The following is a 17,533-nucleotide window of genomic DNA, read 5'->3' on the forward strand; positions in this document are numbered from 1 at the left end:
CGCCTCGATGACGTCACAGGGCGTTTCCGCCCGTGCGGAAGCCTGGGCAGCGCATCCCAGTGAGCGCGGATCCCGGGTCTTCCCCTGCCCAACCAGCCGTGAGCTGAGCCGTAGGAGGCGAGTTCGGGGGTCCCTGATCTTCCCTCAACTCCTAGCAGCGTCTCGCCTCGGATCAGCTGCAAAATCGGCAGGGCCTGGTGTTCTTCTCTTTCTTTCTTGCCACTCTTGAGCTGGCCTCTAAGATCCCGGGATCGGCAGGAGGTGACAGCTGGGGATTGAGACGCAGCCGGGAGGCCGACGGGGTGACTGGGTGCCGGCTAGAACCGACCAGTGAGAGCTGCGCTTCCTTCCCGCAGGGACCTGAGCCTTGGCGCTAGGATGGGAAACAGTGCCCTCCGCGCTCATGTGGAAACCGCGCAGAAAACTGGTGTCTTTCAACTTAAAGACCGTGGGCTGACCGAGGTGAGAACTGGGAGGGATCCGACCGAGGAGTGTAAAGGGTAAGGGCCGGTGGGCGGTGAAGTTCATAGGTAAGAGATTCTCTGGTCTGAGAACCCCTTCCTTCAGTTCCCCTCAGAGTTGCAGAAGCTGACAAGCAATCTCAGGACCATCGACTTGTCCAACAACAAGATTGAGAATCTACCGCCTGTGGTCATAGGGAAGTTCTCTCTGCTGAAGAGCCTCTCCTTGAACAATAACAAATTAAGTATGGCTTTTGCTCCTGGGAATTTTGCTAGTGATCGGCTTTAAGAAGGGTGGTTTTTCTCTTGGAATAGAGTTTGGAGTATAATTATAATGTTATTAAACTGGTATTCAAGCAAATGTATCAGAATCTAACAACAACAAAAAAGGTGGGGTTTTTTGTTTGTTTTTTTCTTACAAGATTCCGGGAACTCAAGACGCGGGAGAACGGCAGAATCCTCGAGGCGTTCTGTCTCTTATAATTACATCTATAAGCCTCCTCTGGTGGGGTAATGATTGATAGGAAGTTAATTTGGACTTGAAAGGGACTATCTTTGGAGTGTACTGTAAACAGAGTTAATTTTGCTGCTAATTTGGAAGGGCAGATAGTATGGGAAGGAGAGGGCCTTCCAATCCCACAAAACTGCTGTGGGACTGTGCAGTGGCTTCTTCACAAAAGGAGCCCATTATACACATAATGTTTTCCTGCATTTTGATGGCACCCTCACCTTCTGAAGACTATGTTGGTAAAGATGCAATACTTAAAAATGGGTCAACATGTGAAAAGCCTATGTATATTTAACAAGAGGCATAACAGACTGCCATATAGTTTTTTTTTTTTTTTTTTAACTTCATTAAAGGTGTTTTTCAGCTGTATCAGATTCAGGTTTTTTAATTTTTCTTTGCTAGCTGCTCTTCCTGACGAGTTATGCAATCTGAAGAAGCTGGAGACACTAAGCCTAAACAACAATCAGTTGAGAGAGCTGCCATCTACTTTTGGGCAACTATCTGCCCTTAAGACCCTGAGCCTCTCCGGGAACCAGCTGAGAGCTCTGCCCCCGCAGCTGTGTAGCCTACGGCACCTGGATGTAGTGGATCTCTCCAAGAACCAGATTCGGAGCATACCTGACATAGTCGGGGAGCTGCAAGTCATCGAACTCAACCTCAACCAGAACCAGGTCTAGAGCTTAAGTTTTTTTTCCTACAATGTGTTATGTTGGTTTGCAGTCTCCTGAATAACCAATTGTTCTCTACACTATATTCATGGAGAGGGGTATCAGAGGCTAGAAGAGAGATATATTCTATGGACCGGACTAATTTCAAAGCCCAACATACCATGAAGTTGGTTGAGACACTGGATGCGTTTGTTGTGTAGGTGTTCTTTGGAGGGTGGGATAGATAATGGGAGGTAATATCCAAAGTGAAACCTGTCTCAGGAAACTTGAGTTCTTCAGGTAATCCTCAAATACTTCTGATTATCTAGCAACTATGTCAGAGAACTATCTAGGAACTATGTCGGGAAGATAGAGTGGAAAAGAGGCTTAAACTAGTAAGTTCTGAGTTGGGACATCAGGGGTCATTCACTTGTCTTGTCTTTGACATGTCAAGTGTATCCTGCTTTTGCTGAAAAACCATCAGTGATAGATTTCTGTAGATCACTCATTTCTTTGTTGGATAGCTTTAATTGTAGTATTTTAAAGTTGTTTAACTTCAGAAGCTCTTTGGTTAACATGTACCTGACTGGAGAAACAATATCTGATCTAGAAATAAAGCACAAATGATGAAATAGTAATCATAGTGAGACCAGGTCATCTTTAGTTTTCTAGACTGTGCTTCTCAATCTGCATAGTCCATTACAGTAGTCAGTAGCTCCATGGCCATTAAAATTCATTTAAACTTAAAAAAAATTCATTTCTTCAGCTGCACTAGCCATGTTTCAATAGCTCAGTAACCATATGTGGCTAGTGGTTACCATATTGGACAGCATAGGGATGTAGGACATTCCAAAGATTGCAGTTAAGTTTTATTGGTCAAACTATTCTAGCTTGTATTGACCTTACATTAGAATGAAATTCAGTCTTTGAGGGGACTGGTCTTATCTTTTCCTTAAAGTAGTCATTCTTTTATGTTCTTGAGCTTTTGGGGAAAACATTCTGAATATTTGGGGAAAAAATTGGCTAAGCAAGTTGAACACCTGCTCTACATTCCTGTGCTCAATTTAATCAGTGGTTCTCAGGTTTTAGTGTGCATTAGAATAACCTGGACAGCTGGTTAAGAGATCATGGGGCCCTCATACTCATTGTTTCTGACTTTGTAGGTCTGGGGTAGGGCCTGAGGATTTGAGTTTTAACTAGGTCCCAGTGAAGGTCTGAGATGATTACTAGACTGAGTAAATATAACTAGGTGACTTGGCACATTTAAAGGGCAGAAGAGGTGAATAAGTCAAAGATAACTGCTTGGTTTTGCACTCAAGAGCTAAAAGAAGAGTGGTGCTCTTGGGGATGGGCAAGATGCTGAAGCATCCAAAGTATTTTATTGAAAATCAGAGACACAGGAGAGGAAATAGAGGTGAGCAGAAATGGATGTAGATACATAGTTTAACAGAAGGGATAGCTTTAAGAATGAACAGACTTTCCTAGGAGAAAGTTTAGAAAAATCAAATATTAAGTACTAGGGACTGCTGCTTGAAAAATGTCCATAGAGACAAGAAGGGAAGCCAAAAATCAGGAATAATTCAAAAAACAGGGGAAAAAAAAAAACCCCACAGCATTTAGTATGTATAAGAGGGAGTTTCAAGGAAAGAATAGACAGCACAGTCAAATGCAACAGGGAATGAGGTCAATGAATCCTTGACTTTGGCAGAAAACTCGTTGGCATCTATGTACATATAAAAGATTGTCAGTAAATTTACCAAAATGTTTACAGTGATGGATTACAGGCAGCTGTTTTCTTTAAACTCGTGATTCTCAAATTTTATATAATGAACAGTGCTTTTATCATCAGAGTTTTGTTTCCAAAAAGCCACTTGTGTGTTGTGTTAGTCACTCAGTCGTGTCCAACTCTTTGTGACCCCATGGACTGGGGCCCACCAGGCTTTTCCATCTATGGGATTTTCCAGGCAAGAATACAGGAGTGGGTTGCCATTTCCTTCTCCAAAAAAAGCCACTGGTGACCTTCAAAAGTTTTTCCCCCAAAAAACTGGAGGAGTAGTAACAGAAGCTGGGTAACACAAGAGGCTTCTGGAATGAGTGGGAAGTGAGAAAATGGGGGTGGTAAAAGAAAGAACTAGGACAAATAGTCAAGTAAAGATTTCTGTTTTAATTTAGTAAAAAATAATCACTATAGTGCTTGTACTTTTCCTTATTATCCTTTTTAAAAAACTGTTGTTCAACAGATAGCTCAGATCTCAGTGAAGATATCTTCTTGTCCTCGTCTTAAAGTTCTTCGTCTGGAGGAGAACTGTCTTGAGCTCAGTATGCTTCCACAGAGCATCCTCAGTGATTCACAGATCTGTCTTCTTGCTGTGGAAGGCAACCTTTTTGAAATTAAGAAACTTCGAGAACTGGAAGGCTATGATAAGGTATGTATTATTGTACTTCTGCATTTCTAGTTCCTGTTCCAGAGAAGAGAAAGGTGAAGTAACCCACATGAATGTTTACAGATACATGTATGTACAGGATGTATGTACAATATAATCCTGTTTATGTCAATAGGATTTGTTCCCATTATGGAGGTGGGTTCTGAGAATCAGCCAAATGGTATTGTGCCAAGATGATTTTTTTTTTTTCTCTAAACAGCTTATCGTAAAGCATCTTTATCTTTTGATAGGTTTCCTACTAGGATATAAGGAGGAAAAAACTCCACAAAACCATGTGCCTTAAATCTCCATCTAGAATAAGTAGATTTTGTAGGAAATGAACCATAAAAACCTAAAGGAAAAAGAATCATAAAGTCCTAAATAACCAATAAGTTAATTACCTTCTCAGGCATACTAACACATAATTCTTTCATGATTTTTAGTACATGGAGAGGTTCACAGCCACCAAGAAGAAATTTGCATGATGTCCTCCAGGAGCATGGGAACTATAGAGTATACTGACTTGGAACCTGTTGCAATCTGGCTGACTGAAAGGCTCCTGTTGTTGTCAAGGGTATCTGCTGTAAGAAGATGATACTCCAGGAGGTCACATTTCACGCAGTGATCGTTTTCCTTTCCAGGGCTCATCTTAAATAAGCTAAAAGGAACCAAGAGACAGGAAGTGTCCTCCATTTTGAGTCACGGATAGGGCAAAGGACAATGTTGATTTTCAAAACCATCACTACTTTGGCTTTAGGAAACACAGTAACTAGTTGCTATGTATACAGAGGGGATGCTGCCTGGTACCAGAATAGCTCCACACAACAGCTTGAAATTTCATGTGTTTCAATGTGTGAGCTTTCATAAAATCAGTTGCCATTCCACCTCTGTGTTGACACTTCATGTTTTTATGAAATTCAGGTAATTCGTGAGAGGCCACTATGGTTAATCTGAGGATTTATGATTTTATTCCAGTCCCTCCAAGTATTTATTCTTGGAATTTAGGATGTATGTAAATATATGACTCTTGATTAACACTGTACTTTGCCAGAGAAACAACACAACACTAAGAGGTGTTCCGCAAGGCTGCAGTAGCAATTTTTTTTTTAACTATTGCAGGTGCCTTATTGAGAAGAGCTAAAACTCTATATGCAAAACTTGTAAGATACAAGGGTTTTAATAATCAAGTTTTTCCTGAAGTTTTATTAGGAACAATGTCTTATTTCTGGTAATCTTTTTGTATTTATAACTATTAATAATCAAATTAACTATCAAAAAAACTACTGCTACAATATTTTACAACTTATGTTTATCAAATTTATTCTCTGAATAAGAGAATATGCTAAATAAAGATATTTTTAATAACTATGGCTGGAAGAAAGGTTAATCCTTTAAAGGGAGAAGACAGGGGAACTTTAACCTGTAAATGGCCTTTTGAAAATAACTAATTAATAGGACTTTCCTGGGAGTCCAATGGTTAAAGACCCCATGCTTCCACTGCAGGAAGCACGGGTTCGATACTGATCAGGGAACTAAGAACCCACATGCCACACAGTGCAGCCAAAAATTAAAAGCAAAAAAGTAAACTGATTAGGCAGAAATATTTCATCTTCTTGTTCAGGTTGCAAGAGTACTGAAATGCTTTCATGTGACTGATAAATATTTTTGTGGTACTGGAACCATGCTTATTAAGAGAAACTAAAGGTATAAAAGTAAATAATTTCAGACTGCTACTGACATTTAGAAATTTAGAAACATTTAGAACATTATAAATGTTCTAAAATTTAGAACATTTAGAAAGCTTCCACTATTTTCTGAAGTTTTGTCTTAGCCAAGGGGCTGTTATTTACCATGTATTGTTAGTTCTCATTTTATAAACCTAGTTTAACCATTAAGTCGAGAGAGCGCAAGAACCTAGTGTTTCTATGAGGAAAGTCTCTGTGACCTTAAATCTGGTCTAGGGGTTCTCTTTTTCCCATGTCATTCTCTGTTTCTCAACTAGGGGAGGTATGGGGATGCCAGTTTATCATCATTAATTTTTGTTTTTTATAAACTTTAATGCTTAATCTTACTGATCTACTGAACATTTCTCTAAATATTTTATCAGTACTTATCTAATAAATCAGAATGTATAAATTAAACAACCTAAATGTCTCCAGACATTTAATTATCAATGGGGTCCCCTTATGACTGCTTTCACAACCTGGACCCAGCTTTATTTCGATATTCTCTCTTCGCTTTCATTTGCCTGCCCAGTCTTACCAGGTTATTCTCATTAAACCCACAGTGCAATGTCTCTCTCCTTTGTCTTTACTTGTTTGCTCAGTCAGGAATTCCCTCTCTTACTAACATGTTCCTTCTCTATGTCTAAGCCCCCTCCTTAGAAGTCTAAGCCGAATTAACTGCTCCATCTGTTATGGTAGCACTTCTCAGATTCTATATTCATCTGTCTCTTGCTAGACTGGGCTACTTGAGGGCAAGGACTAAATGTAATATGCCCAAAGATATAGTACACAAGTATTTAGACTTAAATATAAGTTAATAAAGTAGGCTGATTTATGGTCTGGAGGCTGAGATTCTAGTGGCCACCAGTTCTAAGTCACCCAAGTTTTTTAGAGCTCGGTTAGAAGTCAGTATAGTACATTGAGTAAGAACATGAGCCTCAGAGTCAGAAAGATCCTGCTTTGAATCCAAAGTCCATTATTTACATGCTTTATGAATTTGAGCAATTTACTCTTATTTGTAATATGGGAAATACCTCCTACCTCTCAGGTGTGTTATAAGGACTTGGTGAAAAGATACATAAAAGCATTTAGCATAGTGTCTGTTGACAGAGTAAGGACTCAGTGAATGATGCTTTTTATTTCAAGTGAAAAACAGAAACAGAAGGCTTGCTGCAAACGTTAGAATGAAAAACAAATAAGAATAAGGAACTTGATTATCAATCTGAGAACTATAAATATGATTAGAAATGTAACTGAAATAACTGAGAATTTTAGTAAGACAGTTAGGTTACTCTCTTTAAATGCTAAAGAATAGCATTTAATGAAACTAATTCTGAGTGCAGTTGAGTACCAGATGTCTGGGAGGCAGAAGTTAAAATTATGTGGAGATTGATAATCCATACATGACATGAAAAAGATCTAAAGTTGAAATGTGGTAACGAAGAATGAATTAAAAGGGTGAAGGAAGAAAAAAAAACAGGCACAACTATAGAGGATAAAGATCATTGTCATTAGAAGACTAGAAATCTGAAGAGGGAGCTAACCATTAAACAAAAAATTAAGTTCACTGGAGGATACTGTTTAACTCCTTCATTATGGGTCAGTTTTATGCTCAAGGTCACAAAACTAGTAAATGAACCAAAACTCAAACCCAGATGGTCAGACTCCAGAGCCTGTGCTAACCATCTCAGTTACTACCTTTCAAAAGCAACAGGAACAAGTTTCCAGACAATATTACAGGAGAAAACTTTAGGTCAACAGCTTCTATTCCTAGTGTATTATGAGCCTAATTTCTAGGTTCTCATTCCTTTCTTCTCAGTAGCAGAAGCTTTGGAAAAGTATGTCATCTTGGATCCATGGATGGGCTTTCAAGACCCATTTATTCCTGATTCACATGTGTATGCTTGTGTGTCTATTTCTCTGGAGAGAGAGGCTGTGTTATCCTTCACCAAATTCACAAAGAGGTCCTTGACCCAAAAAGAGCTCCACTGTAGACAGAACGGCAGCTATCAGCAGTCTAATGAAATAAGCTCTTACACTGGCTGGGCACTGCTCTAAGTGCTTCACATGCATTACACGTTGAGTCCTCCCAGCAATGCTATGAGGTAGAAATCATTAATCCCTCCTTACACACAAGGAGACCGAGGCAAAGAAATGGTTTTACAGTCACTCAGCCAGGAAGTGGCAGAGCTACAGCATAAATCCAGACAATCTGGTGCCTTAGCTCACACTTCTAACCAATTATATACTGTTGGAACAGCATATTGGTATCTTCAGAACAATTTCCTTTGGCCGTAATAGCATTAAAAAAATTTTTTTTAATGCTTTTAGGAAGGGCATTTATGTAAAGAACAGACTAGTGTTTTATACCTTCTTGCTTTACACATTTAGTACTACTTCCCAAACTATTCCTTTCAGCATGTGGCATTTCTGAAGGCCTAATTAAAATCTTGCTTTAAATATTTTCCTTTCAGCCTTTGAAAGTTTCCCATGTTAACTATCTCCTCCAGGAAGTAGGCTGTGGTATTCACCCACAAACACTTTCAGTTGGTTGTGTATAAGATCAAATGAATAAAAGACTAGTAATGATTAAAATGAACTTCATGACAAATCACAGATGCGAAAGTCCTATATTTCCAGTAAGCTGGGAAGGGGGCTAAAGTCAGCTCTTTATTGCAGTGCCATTTGATTTATGGACCTTTGCTTTATCCAGTTTGTCAAATTAGAGCTGACAAAATTACTGCTTCCCATCCCCCCAAAGCAGTCACAGAAGCATATTACCTATTTGAAAACACAATCCATTAGTTACAAAATTTAATTGTAAGGATCAAACAGTAGTTATTTGTCAAACCAATCGACATTAATAGCCTTGAAGTGTGCAGAAGCTGGTTTTTAAATAAAGGTGACAAATACCGGTAAGATTCTAACACTTATAAACAAATGTGATTCTGGAAGTGGAGCACAAAAGAGAATGATAGTGCAATCATCAATAAGTAAACCAAAGGCATAATCTTCTAAATCATTTTTAGTTAAACAGAATAAATTCTAATTTTAAAAAAGTTTAAAGCTACATAAAACTCAAAGCAATCTAACTATTTTCTACCTGAGATCAAAATAAGTTTTTTTTCCTATCTAAACATAATTCTTGGCATTGAGGTAAATCTGAATTCACGTGATACACTTTGTCAAACTTTTCCAAAAAATTTTAAGCCCTGCTGTGGAGAGAAATTCTCATGTTATACATTCATATTTACATATTTTTTCCTCAAAGACTAATGACAAACTTATGAGGTTAATAGGCCTGTAATGGGACCATGATACTATTAATAATATGAAAATAAAGCTACTCATTTATACCATGTGTTCCTATATGTGCAATATGAAATGGATCATAGAATCTATGTACATAGGTGAATCACCAAGAGTTCAGAAATTATGCTTTAAAAAAGCTCATTCTGTTCTTTTTTTGGAAGCAGAGGTTGCAAAGTTGTGATGCATAACAAAAACATTGTGTACCCAGGCTCCAAAACCAAGCACTGCCTAAACTGGCAATAAATGCAACTTAAAATAAAAATTAAACCCTACCAGATATTCACTGTGGTTACGCCACTTTTGGCTTTAGGGTCTGTAGGTTTTACTGAGGTAACAACCTCTTATCTCTTGCCTCACCCCCTGTGCTTGCCCCCACTGCCTCCCGCTTCCTTTCACATGGCTGTCTTTGGCAACACTTCCAAATTTTGAAAGCAGAAGAACCTGCTAAAGTAAATGGAGAGGATGAAAAAATAACACTATAAATGATGTATGAAAATCAACCTAAGTGTATGGACTGAGAAAGAAAATGCTAGAAGGAAGACTAAGAATACCCTCAAGGGAAAACGAGAAAATTAAAAAAATTGGGGGACAGTTACTCCTAGATCTTCTTCCACATCTCCTGATTAGAAGAGTGTGGAACCAAAATTTCAAATTCTGGAAAGGTGATGACTTTGAAGGAGGAGCTAGGGAAGTAAATAAATGATAAAGAAGTACAGCAGTAGCTTTAGCTGTCAATGAGTTTCTTTGCTCTGGCATTGGCATTGTCAATACGATCTTTGTTGGTGTCAGCCTGGAAAAAAGAAAAAGATACCAGCATTACTTGACAAGGTAAGTTGCTCTAATAAGCATTAAATTTCATATGCTGAGAGTAACTGATATACTGAGAAAATTCAAGAAATAGTCAAAGTCACATTACAAAACTCATTTTGGGCAAGAAGTGACAATATCAAATGCATTTGAAAAAACGTGGGTGTATAAACACGACAAAGATATAACAGAAGAACTTGTTAATATTTCCTGAGTTCTGTAACTTCTTTTTTCAGTTTAACATGTCTGAAACTAGGATGCATCTTCTAGTCAACTGCATTTAGATGCAATGAAAATATAAGAATGCTCTTCTCTGCTATAGGTCTGGATCCTGTGGGAGTCCCCTGAGCCGAACCATAGAAATCTCATCTGGAGTTACCCTAGATCTAACCCAGAGACTGAAATAATTTACCCCAAGATCTCTGGAACAGATGGACTGCCATCCACATCTATCTGTAAATGAAAATGATGGGAACTATGTAGCCTACACCCACATAACAGCATTGAAAATATCTGATGAACCACTCTTTGCCCGAGTGAAATCCATCATAAATTCTTCAACAGAGAAACCCCAATCTTTAAAGTATACTGAGATTTTAGTGAAGTAACAAGAATGGCTTTTAGTTGTGATACTACCAAACACTGAACATGGTTTAATTTCAGCATCTTTTAGATCATATGAAGTAAAAAATAGCAACCACACTTTTTTTGCTGTTCACAGGACTCTCTCTTGTTTTTGCGTGTCCACCCTACAAGAACCATTCCGCAGAACTGATTGTTACCTACTGACTCATGAGATGAGGATTCAGGAATTTACTAATTTCAGGAATTTTACTAATTTAGCTAATACAATAAAATTCCAAAAGCTAACCTGCTCATTCAGGGGAAAGACAGCAAACAAAAAACCCTGACAGCTCACAGGTTAGAAGAGATTTTGAGTTTCACGGGTGAAATTTTGTTATTATTTTTAATAAATTTAATTTTCATGAATTTTAAATCCAGTTGATCCCAAGGTCTTGGTTTCAAAATGAACCAACAATAAAGTTATTTTATTTGCTGTATATCAACAGAACTACTTAGCTCAGGCAAAATAAAAAATTTAACATAAAATAAAATGGACCAACTAAGTAAGAGATAGGAGGACCTGACTGTTGTTTTTCAACATGTTAGAAACTCATCAAAACTGTAAGGCCTGTGAGGACAGAATCTTATCCCTGTTGTTCTCCCTGAGAGTACACAGTACAAGATGTCTATTACTGAACACTGTACTGCATGTCATTTGGCACAAAGGTACATATATTTTCCTGTGGCAGTAAGAAGCTCTTACCTTTTCTGTGATCCGTTCTATTTGTCGGTTCTGAGCTTCAATCTCATTGCCCATGTCCAGAGCCATGTTTTTTAGGTTTCCTAGGATATCGCCCACTTGAGTCAGGTTCTCTTCCATTTCATCTTCCCTGGCATCATTTGTTATACTATTACAAAAAGACACTTAATTCAGTACTTTTGGGTGAATTACACATGGACTGAGTCTGGATTTAGTTTTTGTAAAAATAAGCAAATTGACGTCAGCAACTGTTAGACACAAACAGACACAGCTTACCATTCTTGTGAAATATTCTATAGTGAAAATGGAAAGGCTGATTCAAGAGAGAACAATGTCTTAAAGCCATTTAAGAGAAGATGAAGAAACAACTTTAGAGGTTTTTCAAAGTGCAATTCCCAGCATAATCTGGGAACTTGTTAGACATGAAAATATGCCAATTCTTAAGACTACTCCAGATCTCCTGAAGGGACCCCAGCAGTCTGTTTCACTAAACCTCCCAGGTGATTCTGATACACACTTAAGTCTAAAGAACCACTGCTCTAAAAATAGGGTTGCAAAATTCTGGCCCAAAGTCAAATGTGGCCCATTGCCTGATTCTACCCTACAAGAGAATTGAGTAGTTATGATTCAGATTCTATGGCCTGTAAAATCTGAAATATTTACTATCTGACCCTTTACAGATATCCTTACAGGGATCTGGCCAACTCCTACTCTAAATGACACATTTTAAAGCACATCTTATTTACAGAAATAAAACATGACTATTTGAGTAATTTGGAAAGTACTCTATAAAGAAAAGTTAATCCATCATTTAAGGTCAACAATCCCAGTCACCATTTTGTCAGAAGGCAAATTTTAAAATGGAAAAAGGGAATTCCCTGGTGGTGCAGTGGTTAGAGCTCAGTGGTTCCACTGCAGGGGGCCCAGGTTCAATCCCTGGTTGGGGAACTAAGATCCCACATGCTTTGCAGCCAAAAAAAAAACCATGAAAAAACCAACTATCCCCCCCCCCCAAAAAGAATAAATGCTGTTTCTAATTGATAAGTTACTGTTCATGGCTAAATACACCCAACCTCCAGAGAAAGACATTCATTTAGGAAAAGGGTAAAAATATTGGGAAGAGCTGGCATACCGTTTAATGTATCCCCCGCTGGCTGCTCCTACAGTGGCTTGTTGAGGCTGACCATTTGTCACCCGGCCTGGCTGCTTAGATACTATGTTGCTAGCAGAGCTGGCTCCACCATCACCCCATGTTGTCTTATAGGCTTTACTAGACTCAAAGTTCTTTGTCCTATATGAGTCAGGAGTGTAGAAACACCAAAAAGGAGAGGGAGAAATGTCATCATAAGTGCTTGTTACCTTGGGGATGCCGTAGCACCCTTAGCATAAAAGCTACATACAGCTAGATCTAGATTATCTATACCATGCTCCATCACAATCTAGCGTAGAGAAAAGATGAACTGTGTAAACCCGCCCACATTAAAAATAAATTTTTGAAGGTTAAACTACTTTTTACCAACTCTTCACTGAGCAGTTATTAACTAGCAAAATGTAATTACTTGATTCTTCAGGTTGCCCTAGCCTCTGACACACTCCAGAAAAAAGGTTAAAGGACACTAGAAAAAAATTAGGAAAGGTGTTCTGGGATGCCTTAAGGGTTTCTTAGAAGCATCTCAGAGGTTAATGAGGGATGAGAGAGAGAGAATGGGCAGTACTTAGACCTCAGCTGCCCACTTACTTAAACTGTAGTAGTTCCACCTGACCCATTTTTAAAATTTAGAACTGTTAACATTAAATTCTTAAAAAAAAAGTTTTCTTAAACAAATATCATGAAGAAAGGCACGAATTATTTCCAAATTAAACAAGTAATGAATGAGGAACTTGGCCACACTGTTACCAGTCACAACTGTATCCTTTGGTTTAGGGCTTTTTCATTTAAGGGTTTACTTATCCACCTTAAAAAAAAAAAGTGATCCTAGATCCAAATCTCTTAAAAGTATATGCTTTAGATTAACTGATACAACTAAAAATTAGCCAAAGTCAGAATTTTACCATGGGATTTGCTACTTAAACTGGTATAAATGGCAAGAAAAGGAACCTGGTAAAATGACTTTAAAGTAGCTATTACAAAAAACACAAAACTTTTTTTTTACTGATTACTTGGCTAGGTAAAGTTTCCACTCACACAATTTTAGTTTCTTCTTTTCTAGTAGTATATGGATATGTTGGTTTCTGATTGATTCCACGATACATTAATGAAGTTTTGAAATTGCAAAAGCAAAGGAGAGATTTTAGGAAAGTAGAGGGTCCTTCCTTATTAGGATCATGTGAGGATTCAGTTTTGGCAAACCAAGAACTGGATCTTAGACCTGAATCATCAGTGCTAAAGAAAGGGTACTATATGTTTAATTAATCAATCTATTTGGTTATTAATAAGCCATGTTAAATCCTTCCTGGAACAAGGGGGGATACACATTATTTGAACGAATATTTATATATAATTTCTGTTCAGTAGAAAACCCATTTACATGTATTCTCTGTTAACAAGATACATGTTATCCAAAATTCTCAGGCAAAATTCTAAAGCAGCATAATAGTAACTTAGCAAAATAAACAGGATATAAATTTATCAGAAAGTTAACCAGAAATATTAATAGAAATAACATAAGTGGGACTCTTACTAGGATATCAGATTGTAAAACAGGTTAAATAATGAGGGCTGGAATTCAAACTGTCGCTAAATAATAAGACACTGTGCTTCGCAGAGTCTTCGCATATAGGCACTGGACTGGGACAGGATTTGTGGGCTCTTGGTCTAACAAGGGACATACATGAGTTCCAACCTCCTCAACCTTAAAAAAATGACATTTGAAATTCCTTCAACTTCTGAGAATTCTTCCTTCAATTAGATATAAGGGGCATAAAGTACAAACATTGTTTTAATATGATATTGTGAATGAGGTTCAATAAAAGCATAATTTAAAACAAAATCAGACTGGTTATCAAACTCTTCCTCCTTAAGAGGACTGGATCTTTGAAGATGTTCTTCAAATATCAAAGGGAAAAGGTGCAAAAAGCTGACTTCAATTGAATTTTCATATTCATTTTCAAACAGGTTGGGAAAAAAGCTATACTGCTTTCTTTATGCATTTATGACATGTTCTGCATGTTTACAAAGCAGTGATCTTTATATGTTGTTGACGGCATATCATCATCCTTTTTCAGCACCTGTACTCCAGGTAATAAGGCTTGCTTAAGATCCTGCCACATGCTGTTACCACGGAGCTTCTCCCACTGAGTTGTAAAACCCTAAAAGATACCTGTTTTTGAGGGCATTGTCAGGCAGCTGTGTATCTAATAAAAACAATAATGATTTAATTAATTTGCCTTCCTTCAAAGGGTCTCAAGTGCCTTAAAAGGTACTATTTCCCAAACTTGACTGAGCACCAAAGTGAACTGGATGATTTTGAAAACACAGGTAAATAGGCTACACTCTGAAGATTCTATTTCAATTTGTATGGAGTGGAGCCTAGGAATCTTCTATTGTCACTATGGTTTTATTTAAATTCAATAGGTCACTTCCAACCAGGGAAGAGAAACACTAAGAGACTTCCAATCTGTTGCAGAAGGAATATTTTAAATTACTCTGGTAGTCTACCTTAGCATTTCTAGGTATTGGAACACTAAGGAATTAATCTGGAGGAAACAAATGTATACACCAGGATTTTTCTAAGCCACAAGATTTATAGTAAATTGACTTGAATTCTAATCCCAGACCTGTCATTCAGTAGCTACAGAGTCTCATGCAAATTTCCATCTCTGAGCATCTTTTTCTTATATATAAAAATAAGATAACAATATTTATTAATTCACAAAGCTGTTGATAAATGATGTAAAGTTATTCTGTAAGCATTAGACAAATATTTTTGTTCTTTCATTTCAACCTCAATCTGATCCTTAGTTAAAAAGTTCACGGCTTTAAGTGCACAAATTACCAACTGGCGTGTTTATTTTTCTCACCCATTACCATTCCTGAGCTTTGAGATCTACAAGCAGCTGAAAATAGTTGGAATATAGCTACATAAAAAGACAATGGGGCCAGGGTTGTTTCTGGTCTACAGAAAGAAAGAAACCATTCTGATTTGCAACAAAACTCTTCTGCATAACAAAATTAACAGCCCCTCTGGGAAAAAATTAGATTTCATAATAAAATGCTTAAGCAAATTTGGGGTAGATTTTAATGTAATTAAGAACTCTCATCTAGAAAGTTAGATTTACCTCGACTATCAGTTTTGAAGACTTTAATAATCTTTGTTGTGTTACTCACTCAGTTATGTCCAACTCTTTGCAACCTCATGGACTGTAACCTGTCAGGCGCTTCTGTCCATGGAATTCTCCAAGCAAGAATACTGGAGTGGGTTGCCATTTCCTTTTCCAGGAGATCTTCCTGACCCAGGGATCAAACCTAGGTCTCCTGCATTGCAGGCAGATTCTTTACTGTCTGAGCTACCAGGGAAGCCCAATTAATAATCTTTAAATACCATATTTTTTCAGATAAATATCACATTCAAAAAGAGCATGATTAAAATAAGAATTTGAAATATCCTTTAATTTATGAAGCTGCTACAAATCTGAACACAATAACTTTAATAATTTCTTTTTTGAGCTTTGTCAACATTAGTACTAACAAAAACAGTAAAAAGAAAGCCCAGTGTTAGCTATAATTCTTTCATACCAAAGAGAAAAGGGATCAAACAAGTATCAGTTGTGGGACTTCCCTGGTGGTCCAGTGGTTAAGAATCTGATTTGCAATGCAGAGGACATGGAATCCCACATGCCTTGGAGCAACTAAGCTTGTGGGCAGCAACTACTGAAGCCCACGATGCCTGCAAGAGACTCCATGTGCCACAATGAAAGATCTCACATGACTCAACAAAGACCCCATGGGCTGCAACTAAGACCTGATGCAGCCAAATAAACAAATATTTTTTAAAAATACCAATTATAACAATTACAAGGGTGTGCATGTGTGGGGAGTGATCAGGTTACAAGAAAAGAGAAAAAGAAGAGCAAGAAACAAAGGGTAGAAATAAAACAATTTTCTAACATTTAACTATGGTCTTCAAAGTTCCCATAAAGATCCAAAATTAAGGAGTCAAATATTATAATAAACAGTAGGCTAACTAGAGGGTTATCTTTCATAAAAAGTTAAGATCGGTTAGCTCTGCATTAATTTAATACGAAACCACAGCAAGCTAACATATGGCATAAAAGGTGTTATGGAACAGGTGATAACATATAAAGAAGGCAAACTTTTATTTTTAAAAGGAGATACTAGATATGGTAACATCTTAAATTTATACCCCCCTTGTTCCGAATGGCATTTAAGATGACTTACATTGGCAATTAATTCCTCAGTTTGGTAGTGGCCTAAATCATGGGGAATCCAAAATCATTAGAAGCAATATTTAACTGGAGAAATCTTGATTCTGGAGCCAGAAAAGACTAGGAAAACCTAACACAAGATAGGAAGCTGAAATCACAGTCCATGTATTTAGACTGAATCTCCTTACCTTTGATCAGAACTAGAATGCAGCAATTCTCTATAAAGATCAACCTATTTAAAACTTCTTTGGAAATTTTAAGGGTGTTTTTAGTTTTATAATCTTAAATGTTTTTTAGCAAAAACTTAGTATCAGAACCATTAGTCAAAGGATGTTATTATAAATTAAGATCTTCTTGTCAATCCAATCTTCTGGCAAACAGCACTCATCAAGAACAAATTCACTTTACATTACACACCACAGCACAGCTTTTAGAGTCTCCACCATTCACAAAATCCATGCACATGCACAGAAAAGTCACCTGAAGCATCACCTTTAGACAGCAGGTTAACAGCCCAAACTGCGCCACAAGACTGCATCTTACAGTTCCCTTTGATCAGTTACTGAGCTCAGCTTCTGCTGTTAAATCTTCATTTTTAGTAAGCAGATTAGAAAGGAAGAGATTAAGTGAGAGAATGAAATGCAGAAAGTAGTGAATGCCAATCAAACAGAACAGAAGCAGGTTTAGAGTTTTCAAAACATAATGCATTTAAATTCCTGCCTGATTTCATAGAAACAACCAACATCTGAGAATCTAGATAAAAAGAAAAATAAGAAAACTATTTAAACCAGTGTATACTTCATTTTTCCTAAGAATGTCTGAACAATGATGTTCTGTCCTAAAATTATGAGAATCAACATGAAAAGAAGGCAAAATATTCAATACTTTGTATCTCCAGTGAGTAGGATGAAGGAATCACTCATACGTTGACTAAAATACAGT

At 37.4% G+C, this 17,533-nt stretch overlaps 2 protein-coding genes across 4 annotated transcripts in view; one reads left to right on the top strand and one right to left on the bottom strand.

The window, feature by feature from the left end:
• Window positions 1-7: 7 nt before the first annotated feature.
• On the top strand, window positions 8-5,404 carry LRRC57 (leucine rich repeat containing 57). 2 transcript variants are annotated; one of them, XM_061157465.1, is made up of 6 exons: window positions 8-117; window positions 357-462; window positions 568-706; window positions 1,372-1,640; window positions 3,857-4,042; window positions 4,483-5,404. In XM_061157465.1, exons 1-6 carry the CDS (start codon window positions 8-10, stop codon window positions 4,522-4,524), a joined length of 852 nt encoding a protein of 283 aa, XP_061013448.1. In that variant the 3' UTR covers window positions 4,525-5,404. The 2 variants fall into 2 exon arrangements, with proteins under 2 accessions (XP_061013448.1, XP_061013450.1); XM_061157467.1 differs by having other exon boundaries at window positions 56-261.
• A 2,970-nt stretch (window positions 5,405-8,374) lies between these two features.
• The window catches only part of SNAP23 (synaptosome associated protein 23), a 37,735-nt gene continuing 28,576 nt past the window's right edge, over window positions 8,375-17,533 (bottom strand). For both annotated transcript variants that reach the window (XM_061157470.1, XM_061157469.1), the window contains 3 exons: window positions 12,339-12,497; window positions 11,210-11,354; window positions 8,375-9,865 (listed from right to left, as the gene is read on the bottom strand). In XM_061157470.1, the coding sequence (XP_061013453.1) occupies window positions 9,800-9,865; window positions 11,210-11,354; window positions 12,339-12,497 (370 nt within the window). In that variant the 3' untranslated portion in view covers window positions 8,375-9,799. The remainder of the gene's footprint in view (window positions 9,866-11,209; window positions 11,355-12,338; window positions 12,498-17,533) is intronic.

This window comes from Dama dama, chromosome 12 (genome assembly GCF_033118175.1).
Source record: "Dama dama isolate Ldn47 chromosome 12, ASM3311817v1, whole genome shotgun sequence".
Taxonomy (NCBI): domain Eukaryota; kingdom Metazoa; phylum Chordata; class Mammalia; order Artiodactyla; family Cervidae; genus Dama; species Dama dama.

Bases quoted from the DNA above. Each gene is read 5' to 3' on its own strand.
- LRRC57 (XM_061157465.1), top strand. From the start codon at position 8: ATGACGTCACAGGGCGTTTCCGCCCGTGCGGAAGCCTGGGCAGCGCAT. The intron at 463-567 runs GTGAGAACTGGG...CCCTTCCTTCAG, and splicing joins AAGACCGTGGGCTGACCGAG to TTCCCCTCAGAGTTGCAGAA. The intron at 1,641-3,856 runs GTCTAGAGCTTA...GTTGTTCAACAG, and splicing joins TCAACCTCAACCAGAACCAG to ATAGCTCAGATCTCAGTGAA.